The sequence below is a fragment of the Anabrus simplex genome, chromosome 2 (assembly GCF_040414725.1).
Source record: "Anabrus simplex isolate iqAnaSimp1 chromosome 2, ASM4041472v1, whole genome shotgun sequence".
NCBI lineage: Eukaryota > Metazoa > Arthropoda > Insecta > Orthoptera > Tettigoniidae > Anabrus > Anabrus simplex.
In genome coordinates, this window is record NC_090266.1 from 83,707,065 (window position 1) to 83,723,538 (window position 16,474).

At 40.3% G+C, this 16,474-nt stretch overlaps 1 protein-coding gene across 3 annotated transcripts in view; it reads left to right on the forward strand.

Moving 5' to 3' along the window:
* LOC136864910 (transforming acidic coiled-coil-containing protein 3) overlaps nt 1-16,474 on the forward strand; it is a 232,925-nt gene that overhangs the window by 169,505 nt on the left and 46,946 nt on the right. For all 3 annotated transcript variants that reach the window (XM_068226474.1, XM_068226473.1, XM_067142318.2), the window contains exon 7: nt 15,769-15,918. In XM_068226474.1, coding sequence (XP_068082575.1) covers nt 15,769-15,918 — 150 coding nt within the window. The remainder of the gene's footprint in view (nt 1-15,768; nt 15,919-16,474) is intronic.

Sequence of the window (16,474 nt, forward strand, 5' to 3'; positions counted from 1 at the left end):
CACACCAGGCAAATGCTGGGGCTGTACCTTAATTAAGGCCACGGCCGCTTCCTTCCAACTCCTAGGCCTTTCCTATCCCATCGTCGCCATAAGACCTATCTGTGTCGGTGCGACGTAAAGCCCATAGCAAAAAAAAGGGAAAAAAAAAATTGTTGATGGTTCATTCGTTCCCGGATTTTCCGTTTTCCCGTGTTGTACGTTTTTTATTCAGGGTCCCTCCAAAAATGGAGAATCGAGGTTCCACTGTATTGTATAAATTGTTATTCTTCGATATTTTGAATATATAAGTTCAGTCAGTAATTATATAACCTGTTGATGTTCACTTAAGGTGGCATCCGGAAGTAGTCGTGTGTCGGTATCACTCCGTGTCTTTTGTCTATTAGTAGTGTTCAAATGTAGTATCACGTCCATTCGAGTTTGCCTCCGGGATGAGAATGTGCTAGACTTCAATGTGAAATATGAAAACCGCTGGGAAAACGTTTTTGTGAATGGTTTGGAGCATCGTATTTCGGCCCACGTGCTGGCTTTAAATGGAACTATGTATCTGGTGCCCTCACAACCAGGCGGCCTGTCTACGAGAAAACAACAGACGAACTCTAGCCCAAAGATATCTGGTTCAGCGATCTGTGTGCTTCTGTTGGCTTTGTCCGGCGACATACATCTGAACCCAGGACCCCAGCGTGACAGCGGTATGAATTTCTTCTACCAAAATGTAGGGAGCATGTGTAATTCTTTGATGGACTTTAACCTCGCTTTCAGTGACGCCAGCAAAGATTGTATTTGTATAGTTGAAAGCTGGTTAAATGATTCTGTTGGTGATAATGAACTGTTCTCTACTGATGTGTACAGTATGTGTTTCGTCAAGACAGACATCAGGTCCATAGTAGCAAAGTGAAAGGGGGAGGGATTATGGTTGCTGTGAAATCTGCTCTAAGGCCAGCCACCGGACGAAGTGACTGCTAGGATGAGTAATATTCGAGCAACACTGGCCAACGTCACAGCTGTTTTAAACCCGCAGGATATCCTTGTAGTTTGCGGAGACTTTAACATCAGACATTTGGCTTGGAATCCTGGTCCCGTTATATAACAAAGATGTGCGGGAATTCTTCTTATTTCTTGAAATCGTCAGTGAATTCGGACTCAAGCAAATGTGTCACTTCCCAACAAGAAACGAGAACTTCCTGAACCTTGTTCTAATATCGGATCAATACTGTGGGCACTTGGACTGCTTTGAGACGGAAAAGGTAATTACATCCGACCATCGAGCTGTAGAATTCACTCTGTCTTTACCGCGAGTTATGCTCCCTGTACCGCAGAGGAAGTTAATGTTCGCATGGACTAAGGCCGATTTTCCTCAAATGAGAGATCTCCTTTCGTTGTGTCCCTGGAATTTAATTCAGGACTCCCCCTCCATCGACGAGGCGCTAACCCTTTTCTACGACTTCCTTCGCGCTGTAATAAAAGACACTGTACCGTCCCGGATAGTTAGCATGCAGAAGTACCCATGTTGGTACGATTCTGAGGTAATAGATAAATTAAAAGAAAAGGAGAGGGCAAGAAGGAAGTTTAAAAAAACGGACCATAGTAGTGATTATGTGCAATTTTCGACCATACGTGGTGAATTTAAGCGTCTTCAGCTCAAAAAATACAGAAACTCTATAACTTCGATGGAATCGAAATTAGTGCCAACCCGAAGTGTTTCTGGAATTTTGTAAACAACAAACGGAGGTCATCTCGTCTGTCATCTACTATGCTTCAGGATGGGAAAGAATTACAGGCCAAGAGGAGCATCTTGGACAGTTTTGCAGATACCTTTGAAAAGTATCACTCACCTGCCGCACAGTGTAATCTATCCACTTCGTCCGTGTGTGATATAGGCCTAACTTCAATAGTGACCTCTCCAGCAGAGGTATCTTCAATTCTTGCTTCTTTGGATACTTCCAAATCATGTGGTCCAGATGACGTACCCACAATAGTATTGAAAGAATGTGCATCTGAGCTAGGTAGGCTACTTAGCATCATAATAAATATGTCGTTCTCGTCAGGGTATTTTCCGTGTGAGTAGAAGAAAGGTTACGTCATACCAGTGTTCAAGAAAGGAGACAAAATGGTGTTCGATAACTATAGGCCTGTTATGTTATTGTCCCTAATTTCAAAGGTGGCAGAGAAGATCGTGTATAAGAGATTGTACAGTTCAGTTTCACAGTATATTAATATAACGCAGCACGGTTTTGTACAGAAACGCTCTACCGTGTCCAATATGGCGGTGTATATCATTTTCATTTCAGAATCCCTCGATAGGAGGCAACAAGTGGATGTTGTTTATACGGACTTCTCCAAAGCCTTTCATTCAGTTCAACATGATGCTCTATTCACCAAATTGTCAGCATATGGGATAGGAAGAAGTGCTTTGGAGTGGATTAGAAGCTCTCTCACTAATAGAGTTTGCATAGTAAAAGCTGATGGTATTATGTCAAAACCGTACCACCCTACTTCACGTGTCCCTCAAGGCTCTTTACTGGACCCTCTTTTCTTTGTCATATTCATAAGTGATATAACATCAGTTATACAACACAGTAATTACCTTCTCTATGCTGACGATCTAAAGATCTTTAAGGTAATCAATAGTGAGTTGGACTGTAAGTTGTTACAGTCTGACTTAAACCTACTAAGTGACTGGTGTAAAAAGTGGCTGCTTGGTTTGAATGCTTCAAAATGCAACGTAATTATATTTTCACGCAAGTTGGAACCAGTAAATTACCCTTACCATTTATGCAATTTCCAAATAGCTCGTGTGAATGAAATAAATGATCTTGGTGTGACACTTTCAAACTGCTACGGTCTTTCCTTCGAGAAACATTTAGACAAGTTTTCTAGGAAAGGGTTTAAATTACTTGGCTTTCTGAAAAGAAATTGTGCCGAATTGGTTTCTCCTAGAACTCTAATAAGTTAGTTTTGCACTCTAATCAGGGCATCGTTAGAATATTGTTGTGAGGTGTGGCTGCCTTCTCAGCAGTATTTAATACAAAACTTGGAAAGAGTCCAAATAAGGTTCATGAAATGGATCAGCTACAAGGGTTTGGGTATTTCTCTCTCTTCGTCCAATTACGAGTCTTTTTGTGAGACTATGAGCATGAGGACATTGCACTCACGCCGCAGATGTGCCAATGCCCTCTTTCCTTATAAGTGTCTGATGAATAGAGTGGATTGCTCAACGTTACTGGAGCTGATTCCATTACATGTTCCTCGTCGAAATACTAGGCAAAGGTATATTTTTCATCCGCCTAAAGTGAGAACTGTAGCTTGGGCTAACTCATGGTTTGTGAGGGCACTAACATCACTGAATGAGGTGGGTGAATCAGTGGACCTTTTTCACTCACCCCCGTCTAAAATCAGACATGCCCTAATGACTTCATGAATGTAAGGCCCTATCTGTAAGATATGTAAATGTGTAAATGATACTAGATGTAGTTTAATAATGTAATTTATTTAAGGAGATTGAGTTTTATTTATTTTATTTATTTAAGGTTTTGTAAATATGCATATAAAAAGGTCTCTTAGATTTAGTTTGAACTTGGTTATCATTTAAGGAAATTAGTGTTATTTACTTAAGGTGTATTTGTTGTATATTATGTTTTATTGAATCATCTTTAATTGGGAAAATAACCTGTTGATGATAAATAAATCTATTCTATTCTATTCTATTCTATTCTATTCTAAATCAATGGGGCTGCATGTGCTGGATAGAATGGGGTCGTAATATTGTATCTGATTACCACTAATGTTGTGGTTTTAATTCAGGTGAGCAAAACCATCAATTCATTAATCCTAGTGGATTTACATATTCCTTCTCATCTTGAACACTCAAATACCGGGCGAGTTGGCCGTGCGCGTAGAGGCGCGCGGCTGTGAGCTTACATCCGGGAGATAGGGGGTTCAAATCCCACTGTCGGCAGCCCTGAAGATGGTTTTCCGTGGTTTCCGATTTTCACACCAGGCAAATGCTGGGGCTGTACCTTAACTAAGGCCATGGCCGCTTCCTTCCAACTCCTAGGCCATTCCCATCCCATCATCGCCATAAGACCTATCTGTGTCGGTGTGACGTAAAGCCCCTAGCAAAAAAAAAAAAAAAAAAAAACCACTTGAATTGCCTAATCTTATTTTGAAAGTCTTGCCCTCAATTGACGTGCTTCTAACTGGTGAGGTAACACTGATGTTATTGTAGCCCCATCGAATTAACACATCAACAGGTTCCTTAATTACTGACCAAACTTATAATTACAAAATATAGAGGACAGGCAATTTATACAATAATAATGAATTATTTATAAAATTTAGACAAGAGGACTTCCACCTTGCAACAATTGTTTTGTGTGTTTTATTAGTTATGTCAACTAAGATGGACTCTTTTATATACTACATAAGAAAAATGGAATTTATCAGTGACATTTTAATCATAGTATACTATTAACAATATTTTTTTTGTAATTTTATGATAACCCACTGTGGATCACTCTTATAGAGTTGCAACATGTACAGGTAAAAAAACCTCCATCTTATAAGATAGTATCTTGTATTGAATAGGAGGATTGCAATAAAGTATCTTGTTGTAAGAGTTTCTGTTAAGGTGCGGCCTCACATACCGCCACGTATGCAATGCGCGCTACGTACGCGACGGTCGCTATGTGAACAGAAAAATAGCTTCCTTTGTTGACAGTGTGACTGCTCACACAGAGTTCCTTGTGCTACATTCATCCTGTTTGCTACGTTAGCTGCATCGTGCAGTGCATGATTCTCAGCTATACTTCGAAAAGACTCGCTGAATGGGCATGCGCACTGGATTATATAGCTGTTAGGTATCATTGTGCACCTATTCCTCGTCACTCATTTCCCACTTTACTGTCAACTCGTGTTATCTCTCAAGGGATGGTACTAGAAGAGTAACACGAATGAGGGAAAATGCCTGGGACATGATTTCTAGTGACGTGGATAAACCAGGTAATTTTCACACATTGTCGCTGTATGTAGAACATACAACCCGTATAAAACATAGCTTTCTGTGTGTCTACGTGGGGTAGCAAACGTAGCATACAACTCATATGTAGCAAATCTAGTGTACCGCTCTGCGTGGCGTCGGCTTTACTCCTGCCGTACCTACAAGCTGCCAAGACTTATCGTCAGGCACAGAGTGTACTAAATAGATGTGGCATTATTTGCTGTGGTCATTTCCTAGCAGTCTCTGGCATATCAACTGGAAGAGGGACATTCTCACTCCCATAGGTCTGGCAATAACTTCATAAATATGATATGGAGAATGTCGGTTAAACCTGATACTTGCTGTACTTGCATATGGTTCCAGTAAGCTTTTAGCTGGAATTGTTTATGGTCTGGTGGTTGGTAGGATAGCTCTAGACGTGTCCACAGTGTAAATTTCACCGGGCGAGTTGGCCGTGCGGTTAGTGTCATGCAGCTGTGAGCTTGCATCCGGGAGATAGTTGCTTGGAGCCCCACTGTTGGCAGCTCTGAAGATTGTTTTCCGTGGTTTCCCATTTTCACACCAGGAAATGCTGGAGCTGTTCCTTAATTAAGTCCACGGCCGATTCCTTCCCACTCCTAGGCCTTTCCTATCCCATCGTCGCCATATGACTTATGTGTGTCAGTGCGATGTGAAGCAAGTTGACAAAAAAGTGTGCATTTCTGTGTGTGCACAGCACTTGATCAAGTAGGTAAGTGTGCACAGTACTGACTCACATAGTGTATTCAGCCAGCTGCCTTCTTAGAAATAAGTCTCTGGTGGCTTGTAAGTAAAATATGCCATTACAAGTTATTATCCTCATGATTTTTCCGCATTGAAAGTTATTATACAAGAAAATAACAAAGGTATTTTATTGGTCCACCTATTCAATACTATCCACTTTAAGTCGTTACATTTATATACAGCTATAGAGTTTTACGGTACATGTTTCGCCCTTTCTAGAGGGCATCTTCAGCCTTTCGTCAATCTTAAAATGTTGAACTTAAATATTAAATAAAATGTGAAACAAGAAGCTAGATAATTAATATTGTAAAGCTAAAACTAGTATACAAAGTCATTTAAAATTTGGACAATACTACATTAAAACTGTGATAACATAACAGATTAAAACTATCTCAACATCAGTCTAAAACTATGCATCTGAAACTAAAACTAGATCTTCATCTTTCTAGAACATGTGGAAGTTGTACATTCTCGAATATGTAATTCCAAGAAAGTCACGAAAGGTCTTGCCTAAAGTTGAAGTTTGTGTGTTCAAACTAAATAAAGATGATTGCATTTGTACAAAAATATACATTTTTGAGTGAGTTGTGAAATACATAGTTGGTCCTATCGTAATTAATATAACGGGTGAGTATGCAAAGTTTGTCAATAGAGACGGTTATAAAATAAAGCGTTAGCTGCTATGAATATCATAAAGGTTAACTGAAACAGTTCTGTTTCTCGGGAGGCAAGTTCTTTACTGTGTTGGACCTCAGCCAGGCGAACTGAAACAGCTGAATGTATGATTGGTATCAACTATATAAGAACCCATTGCCAAGAATCTGCAGTATTATGACGCATTAACATGTTCCTTCTACCTTATGCTAAAATTGCAGCCTGTCTGTCTGATGTAACTGGCACTTTAATATGTAAACTTCAGATTTTTGAAATTTGTTATTACCGAGCTCGATAGCTGCAGTCGCTTAAATGCAGCCAGTATCCAGTATTCGGGAGATAGTAGGTTCGAACCCCACTGTCGGCAGCCCTGAAAATGGTTTTCCGTGGTTTCCCATTTTCACACCACGCAAATGCTGGAGCTGTACCTTAATTAAGGCCACGGCCGCTTCTTTCCCACTCTTAGCCCTGTCCTGTCCCATCGTCGCCGTAAGACCTATCTGTGTCGGTGCGACGTAAAACAACTAGCAAAAAAAAATTGTTATTGGTGTTATTAATGGTGTGCTGATTATAAAAAAGATGAGCATTGTTGTTGGTTGTCTTGAAAGAAACTTTCATATTAATTTTGTTGAGGACATTAGTAATTTCATAGATTTTAGTATGACTGTAGGTGAAAAGGGCATAACTGTTTTCTTTCTTTTTAGTTGTTGTTGTTGTTTGAGTCATCAGTCCATAGACTGGTTTGATGCAGCCCTCCATGCCACCCTATCCTATGCTAATCCTTTCATTTCTACGTAACTATTGCATGCTACATCTGCTCTAATCTGCTTGTCATATTCATACCTTGGTCTACCCCTACCGTTCTTACCACCTTCACTTCCTTCAAAAACCAACTGAAGAAGTCCTGGATGTCGTAAGATGTCCTATCATTCTATCCCTTCTTCTCGTCAAATTTAGCCAAATCGATCTCCTCTCCCCAGTTCGATTCAGTACCTCTTCATTCTTGATTCGATCTATCCATCTCACCTTCAGCATTCTTCTGTAACACCACATTTCAAAAGCTTCTATTCTCTTTCTTTCTGAGCTAGTTATCGTCCATGTTTCACTTCCATACAATGCCGCGCTGCACATGAAAGTCTTCAAAAACGTCTTTCTAATTCCTATATCAATGTTCGAAGTAAGCAAATTTCTTTTCTTAAGAAAGCTCTTCCTTGCTTGTGCTAGTCTGCATTTTATGTCCTCCTTACTTCTGCCATCGTTAGTTATTTTACTACCCAAGTAACAATATTCATCTACTTCCTTTAAGACTTCATTTCCTAATCTAAATATTTCCTGCATCACCTGCCTTCATTCGACTGCACTCCATTACTTTTGTTTTGGACTTATTTATTTTCATCTTGTACTCCTTGCCCAAGACTTCGTCCATACAATTCAGCAGCTTCTCAAGATATTCTACAGTCTCAGAGATAAAATAACAATATCATCGGCAAATCTCAAGATTTTGATTTCCTCTCCTTGGATTGTGATTCCCTTTCCAAATTCCTCTTTGATTTCCTTTACTGCCTGTTTAATGTAAACATTGAAAAGGAGGGGGGGGGGGAGGGGCAAACTGCAGCCTTCCATCACTCCTTTCTAGATTGCTGCTTGTTTTTCAAAGCCCTCGATTCTTATCACTGCAGACTGATTTTTATACAGATTGTAGATAATTCTTCGTTCTCGGTATCTGATCCCAATCATCTTCAGAATCATAAATAGCTTGGTCCAATCAACATTATCGAATGCCTTTTCTAGATCTACAAATGCCATGTACGTGGGCTTGTCCTTCTTGATTCGATCCTCTAAGATCAGACGTAAAGTCAGGATTGCTTTACATGTTCCTACATTTCTTCTGAAGCCAAATTGATCTTCTCGCAACTCAACTTCAACTTGTTTTTCCATTCATCTGTAAATAATACGTGTTAAAATTTTGCATGCATGAGATACTAAACTAATGGTGCGGTAGTTTTCACACTTGTCAGCACCGGCTTTCTTGGGAATAGGTATAACAATATTCTGCCGAAAATCGGATGGGACTTCTCCTGTCTCATACATCTTACACACTAAATGGAATAACCTTGCCATGCTGGTTTCTCCTGAGGCAGTCAGTAATTCAGAAGGAATGTCATCAATTCCAGGTGCCTTGTTCCTATTTAGGTCACTCACAGCTCTGTCAAACTCTGACCTCAAAATTGGGTCTCCCATTTCATCAGCATCAACAGCCTCTTCATGCTCCAGAACCGAATTATCTACACCTTTACCTTGATACAACTGTTGGATATGCTCCTGCCATCTTTCTGCTTTGTCTTCTTTCCCTAGAAGTGGCTTTCTTAATATTCATACACCTAGATTTCCTTTCTCCAAAAGTTTCCTTGATTTTCCTATATGCAGCATCTACCTTTCCCAGGACCATACAACCTTCGACATACTTGCACTTCTCCTTCAGCCATTCTTCCTTAGCTACCTTGCACTTTCTATCCACTTGATTCTTTAATCGCCTGTATTCTTTTCTGCCATCTTCATTTCTAGCATTCTTGTATTTTCGTTGTTCATCAATCAGGTCTAGTATCCACTGATTCTTAGTTGATCTTTTCTTCCTTCCTAACATTTATTCAGCAGCCCTACTGACTTCATTTTTCATGACTATCCACTCTTCCTCTATTGTTTCCTTCAGCCTTTTCATTCAGCCCTCATGCAACATGTTCCTTGAAACAATCTCTCACACTCTTTTCTTTCAGCTTGTCTAGATCCCATCTTTTTGCATTCTTTCCTTTCTTCAATTTCTTCAGCTTCAGATGGCATTTCATGACCAACAAGTTGTGGTCAGAGTCCACGTCTGCTCCTGGGAAAGTTTTGCAATCCAGCACCTTATTTCTGAATCTCTGCCTAATCATAATGAAGTCTATTTGATACCTTCCAGTGTCTCCAGGTCTCATCCACGTATACAGCCATTGTTTGTGGTGTTTGAACCAAGTATTGACAAGGACTAAATTATGATCAGTGCAGAATTCAACCAGCCGACTTCCTCTTTTGTTCCTTTGTTCCAATCCAAATTCTCCTACTGTATTACCTTCTCTTCCTTGGCCTACCACTGCATTCCAGTCTCCCATCACAATTAGATTCTCATCACCTTTTACATATTGTATTAAATCTTCTATCTCTTCATATATTCTTTCGATTTTCTCATCATCCGCTGAACTAGTAGGCATATAGATCTGTACTATTGTGGTGGACATTGGTTTGGTGTCTATCTTGACGACAATAATTCTTTCACTATGCTGGTCATAGTAGCTTACCCGCTGCCCTATTTTCTTATTCATTATTAAACCAACTCCTGCATTTCCCCTTTTTGATTTTGTGTTGATAATTCGGTAGTCGCCTGACCAAAAATCCTGTTCTTCCTGCCAACGTACTTCACTGATACCAACTACATCTAACTTTAGTCTATCCATCTCCCTTTTCAGATTCTCTAACCTACCACAACGATTCAAACTTCTATCATTCCACGCTCCGACTCGCAGAATGTCAGTATTCATCTTCCTGATGATTGCCCCCTCTCGTGTAGTCCCCACCCGGAGATCCGAATGGGGGACTAGTTTACCTCCGGAATATTTTACCTGGGAGGAAGCCATCATCAGTACATCATTCACACAGAGAGAGCTGCATGTCCTTGGGAAGTAGTTACGGCTGTAGTTTCCCATTGCTTTCAGCCGTGTAGCAGTATCAACACAGCTAAGCCATGTTGAGTATTATTACAAGGCCGTACCAGTCAATCGTCTAGACTGCCGCCCTTGCAACTACCGAAAGGCTGCTGCCCCCCTTTCGATGAACCATTCCTTAGTCTGGTCTCTCAACAGATACCCATCCGATATGGTTGCACCTGCGGCTCGGCTATCTGCTTCATTGGGACACGCAAGCCTCCCCACCGCGGCAAGGTCACATGGTATCTTTCGTTAATGTCGAAAACGATTTATTCCCGTCTTTGATAATCATTTTGTCTTCAAAAGTGCCTGTTGAAACCATTACTTCTAGCTATTAAATAAATAGTATCCAATTCATTTTTATGATCCACTTCTGACATGGGTATACTATAAACCCTATGAATCATAAAATAAAAGGAGGCCCTTTTATGTGCTGCTGGGTGCATGGAATCTTGTCTAATTACGTTCATTGTTTGAGTGGGTTTTCTAAATATTTTATATCTACGTTTATTGGAGCCATTAATGACTGTAATATCAAGAAAATTTAACGCTTCATTATTCTCACTTCGAAAGAAAATTTAATCTGTGAATCCATATTATTTAGTTGTTCCAATACCTCCTCTCCATTAGTAATGCTGTGATCAGTTATTGTAAACGTGTAGTCCATGTATCTCAACCAAAATATTATTCCTTTAATGTTGTTGATATTATTATTTTCGAGAAAGTCCATGTAAATTTCCGCCATACTCCCCAGAGACCTTTTACCTGCCGTTTCAACATGTCCCACAGATTTTCAATGGGGTTCAAGGCTTTTGATTTTGGAGACCAATCAAGATGTAATAGGGTGGGGGGTATGTTCATAAAATCAGTCGCATATGTGTCCAGCATGATGAACTTCGCTATTGTCATCATGAAAAATCGGGGCATTAATATCATACTCATCGTTGAGATGTTGACTGGAAGGCAACACCTGATCATCCAGAATGTTTAAATAAACATGCTGAGTCATGTTAAGGGTCACCTCGGTGAGTGTGCCCAATTGCAAGTAATCAGCTTCATTTTCCGTATCAAAATTTAATCACTAAATTTTACGCTATTGAGAATTGAGAATAAAGTATCAAAACGGTGGAAGATTCTCAATAGCGTAAAATTTAGTGAGTGTGCCCAATCCATGATACGAAAAACACCCTCAAAACATTACAGACCCACCTCCAGCTCGAATCTGACCTTGCATACAGTACATTCAGGATGAAATGCTTCATTTAGTCTTTGGTGCACTCGCCAATGTGCATCATTGGAATACAGGCAGAAACATGATTCATCAGTTGACATTATGTTCCGGCTGTCAGCTACTGACTATGGGAATCAACATCTATAGTCAGCTACTGTCCACTTATGATTTCTGGCCCGTTGAAGACCCGCAGCTTTATGTGCCTGTGTGAGCAATGGCGTCTTTGCGAGGTGACAGAATCCAAATGTTCATTGCATGCAGTTCCCATCGCAATGTTCTCTTGCTAACAGGTTGGGATGTACCTTCATTCACTGACTGCAGCAATTCCTGTTGAGTTGGAAGCGATTTTGATTCACAAGCCGTGAAACTCGTCTGCGGTCCCTCTCAGCCAGGATATTTCTCCAACCACAATTCTGTGTGTTTCATGATCAAGTGTAGTACACCACTGCTGCTTGTAGACATGTTGAATAGTCTGTACAGACTTAACGATCCATCTATGTGTGTGCACTAGGGTGACTAACTTTTTGTCCAGCGAGCTTAATTTAACATTGAGCAGCAATTTGACAGAAAAATTAAGGAATTTAATATGCATGTGAATATATATTCTCTGCTGCACCAAAAATTTCCAAGAATTAATGTGGTTTCGAAATGACAGGCAGTGCTTCATCTGCACGCTTCTAAAGATAATGTTCCGAACATTGAAATAAAAATGAAGGAACAACTCACAGTACAGAGATCACACAGAGGAACTCAATATTTAAAATATGTAAGATATAAACTGTGTAAATATTGTCTAAATGTAAGCAGGATTAAGTATATATTATTAAATGTCCTATCTCAATGCCATCTTCAATAACAATAATAATTTTTGCCATAGTCAACCACTGCTGCTGACACTAATATTAAAATGACATTTAATCATTCCTCTGTAGTAACGGAATGGCTGCTGCAGAGCTTGGCATACCTGATTTCTCTCCACTCACCCTACTGTTCAGTAGTAGCACACGTTGGCCAGACATGCTCACAAGATTGCACATCTGGATGTGTCTGCTCTTCTAGTTTAAGTGCAAGTTCAGCTACAATTCAGAATTGTAAGTGATATCTACTCTCATCCTCTAACTGCTGGTGCCATAGCTCTCAGGACCATGTATTGGGCTGTTCAGGTGTTGTCCATGGCTCACGAACTAGGGCATAACTACAAGAACTGACACCAAAAGAACAAAATTTTGTCTATTTTTGTCTGGTTTTTCTAGTGGAGTTATCCTATCTTTGTCTGTAGAAATGCATGACATTCTGGACTTGTTCTCTAGTTTCACTAAAAACAGATTTTTTAAATGCATATCATTAAAATATCACTTGGATACTTGCATTCTTATCATATTTTCTTGTTTCGTTGCTTATAATGATCGATGACTAGCAACATTTTGTAGTGTAGTAGTGCACTAGTGCAGTTGTTGTTTGAGTCATCAGTCCATAGACTGGTTTGATGCAGCTCTCCATGCCACCCTATCCTGTGCTAAACTTTTCATTTCTATGTAACTATTGCATCCTACATCTGCTCTAATCTGCTTGTCATATTCATACCTTGGTCTACCCCTACACTTCCTTCAAAAACCAACTGAACAAGTCCTGGGTGTCTTAAGATGTGTCCTATCATTCTATCTCTTCTTCTCGTCAAATTTAGCCAAATCGATCTCCTCTCACCAATTCAATTCAGTATCTCTTCATTCGTGATTCGATCTATCCATCTCACCTTCAGCATTCTTCTGTAACACCACATTTCAAAAGCTTCTATTCTCTTTCTTTCTGAGCTAGTTATCGTCCATGTTTCACTTCCATACAATGCCACGCTCCACACGAAGGTCTTCAAAAACATCTTTCTAATTCCTATATCAATGTTTGAAGTGAGCAAATTTCTTTTCTTAAGAAAACTCTTCCTTGCTTGTGCTAGTCTGCATTTTATGTCCTCCTTACTTCTGCCATCGTTAGTTATTTTACTACCCAAGTAACAATATTCATCTACCTCCTTTAAGACTTCATTTCCTAATCTAATATCTCCTGCATCACCTGCCTTCGTTCGACTGCACTCCATTACTTTTGTTTTGGACTTATTTATTTTCATCTTGTACTCCTTACCCAAGACTTCATCCATACCATTTAGCAACTTCTCGAGATCTTCTGCAGTCTCAGATAAAATAACAATATCATCGGCAAATCTCAAGGTTTTGATTTCCTCTCCTTGGACTGTGATTCCCTTTCCAAATTTCTCTTTGATTTCCTTTACTGCCTGTTCTATGTAAACACTGAAAAGGAGAGGGGACAAACTGCAGCCTTGCCTCACTCCTTTCTGGATTGCTGCTTCTTTTTCAAAGCTCTTGATTCTTATCACTGCAGACTGATTTTTATACAGATTGTAGATAATTCTTCGTTCTCGGTATCTGATCCCCACTAGTGCAGAACTCTGTATTTTTATTACTTTCTTATACACTTTCATTGACCTATCAGTATCTCTTTCTGAAAGTAAGCTCCCTTTAAGTGTAGGTTTTATACATAGTTGAAAACAATTAGGGGAACATGTTTTTGAATGTATGCCATGCTCCACAAAACAACACCTCACACCCAGGTATATTACCAACTAAACCTTTATTCTGTACCGTTGAAGTATACAAAAGAACATCGATGGATTCGCATTCATTTTCAGAACACAAACAGAAATGTCCAAATAAGGGCAAAAACAAAGTGATAATAGTCCTCCAGGGTGGATTTTTATTACAGTTGGAGAGCTTCAGTACAGTGTATGTCCTCCACAAGCATTTATCACAGCTTGGCACCTACGTGGCATCCTCCGTATAAGTCAACGGAGGTCACGTTGCGGTATCAGGTCCCATTCTTCAGTGAGAGCCTGTTGGAGATCTTGGAGAGTCTGTGGTTGAACAGGGCACCCACGAACACTTCTGCCAAGCTTATCCCACTCATGCTCAACGGGATTAAGGTCGGGACTCACTGCTGGCCATTCCATCTCTTAAATGTCCAGTTCTCGCAAGACAGCTCTGGTGATGCGCACTACATGAGCCCTGGCATTGTCGTGCATGAGTACGAATTCAGGGCCAACACCGTATGCAGTAACTAACACATGCTGTAGCAGTATCTGCTTGATGTACCCCGCAGCGGTAAGATTACCACGGACGACGACAAGATCCGTATGACCATCAATACTGATGCCACCCCACACCATCACAGAACCTTGTCTGAATTGGTCGCCTTAGTGGACAACATTTGGCATGTACTGCTCACCACGGTGTCTCCATACACGTTGACATCCATCACACTCTGTCAGGGGAAATTTGGACTCATCTATGAACAACACAGGTCTCCATTAGTGAAGTTGCCAGTTGACATGAGTACAGGCAAACAGAAGGCGAGCTGTGCGATGTTGCTGCGTTAAACGGAGAACTCGAATAGGATGACTGGGTCATAAAGACACTTCTCTGAACCTGTTCCTTACTGTCTGGTCAGACACTGTGACTCCACTGACCCTCCTGGGGTCTTGTTGCAGTTCATTGGCAGTTGCTGAACGATGCCGCAACGCACAGGTGGTCAGATATCGGTCATCCTGTAAGGGTTGTCCTGCGCCCACGACCTTGTCCAACCCTCCTTGTGAACTAGCCTCTCTCATTGTAGCGATTCCACAAGCGGTGAATAACTGATGGAGAGACATTGAGATCCACAGCAATACGACGAAAAGTCCATCCTTCATGGATCAAAGTGACGGCCCTTGCGACTTGAACCTCATTAAGATGTCTCACCACCAGGTGAGGGGGCCGTGCAGTTAGGGGCGAGCGGCTGTGAGCCTGCTTCTGGGAGATAGTGGGTTTGAATCCCACTGTCAGCAGCCCCGAAGATGGTTTTCCGTGGTTTCCCATTTTCACACCAGGCAAATGCGGGACTGTACCTTAATTTAGGCCACGGCCGCTTCCTTCCAACTCCTAGACCTTACCAATCCCATCGTCGCCATAAGACCTATCTGTGTCAGTGCTTTGTAAAGCCACTAGGAAAAAAAAAAAAAAAAAAGTCTCATGGGATGTGCTGGTTGACGTCCAACATGCTGAAATGACCGCAGTAGTCTCTGTACCTCACAACGACACGTGGACGCACCGCTATTCGCTTTGTTTTGAGGAGTCACCTGACAATTTAATGCATGGCTATGCCTACAGATGGAGTATAACTTCGATTTGACATACTCTGAGTAGCTAAAGTCTCAAGTTATGCTGTACGACCATTGGAACCCCATCTACCAAATTAACGTTCACATACCAGACGTTACAAAACATGTTCCCCTAACTTTCTTACATGGTTATAAATGCTAATGGCAAATACATTTCTTTCAGGAAGTATGAAAAAAACAAGCAGATGATTCAAGGCTTTGGCAAGAATGAAGAGTCCCTTAGAGCTAGCTTATCTGAACATGAATCAATTATTAAGAAGCAGGAGCAGAAGCATGATGTCTTGAAATCCCATGCAGTGACACAGTTAGAACGGTATGTGAACATTTATTTCTATAATAGGTTTTGGTTAAACAGATTCCTTTAAAATTGTTGAACAGAAAAATTGAGAAAATGATAACTGGTCATACGGTGTTACATTGCAGTCTTTATGTGGATACTGTTGCTCAGTTTCAGAAAGATCGAAGATAACTGAATAGCGATCACGTGCATTCTGAGAGATGGCCCTTATTCTACTTTGACAAAGAAGCAAAATACATTCTTTCATAAAGTGTTCGCAGAAATAAGTGAAAATATTCAGTATTTATATTAACCTTATTTATACCAAAACCATGTACCTCCATTCAAAACATTCCTGGCAGTTGCTAAAGTAGGCCTTCGCTCTGTGCAGATTCCCTGGTTAAATGGAAACAATTTCATATCTGATATCCTATTTAAGTACCGTATTTTCTCAAGTAATTAACGCACTTTTTTGACGAAAAATACAGGCGAAAACTGGATGCGTAAATTATTCAAGGAATTCAGATATTATAAATTATTTACAATTCATTTACATTTAAAAGATATACCAAATATAATATAAACACAATTG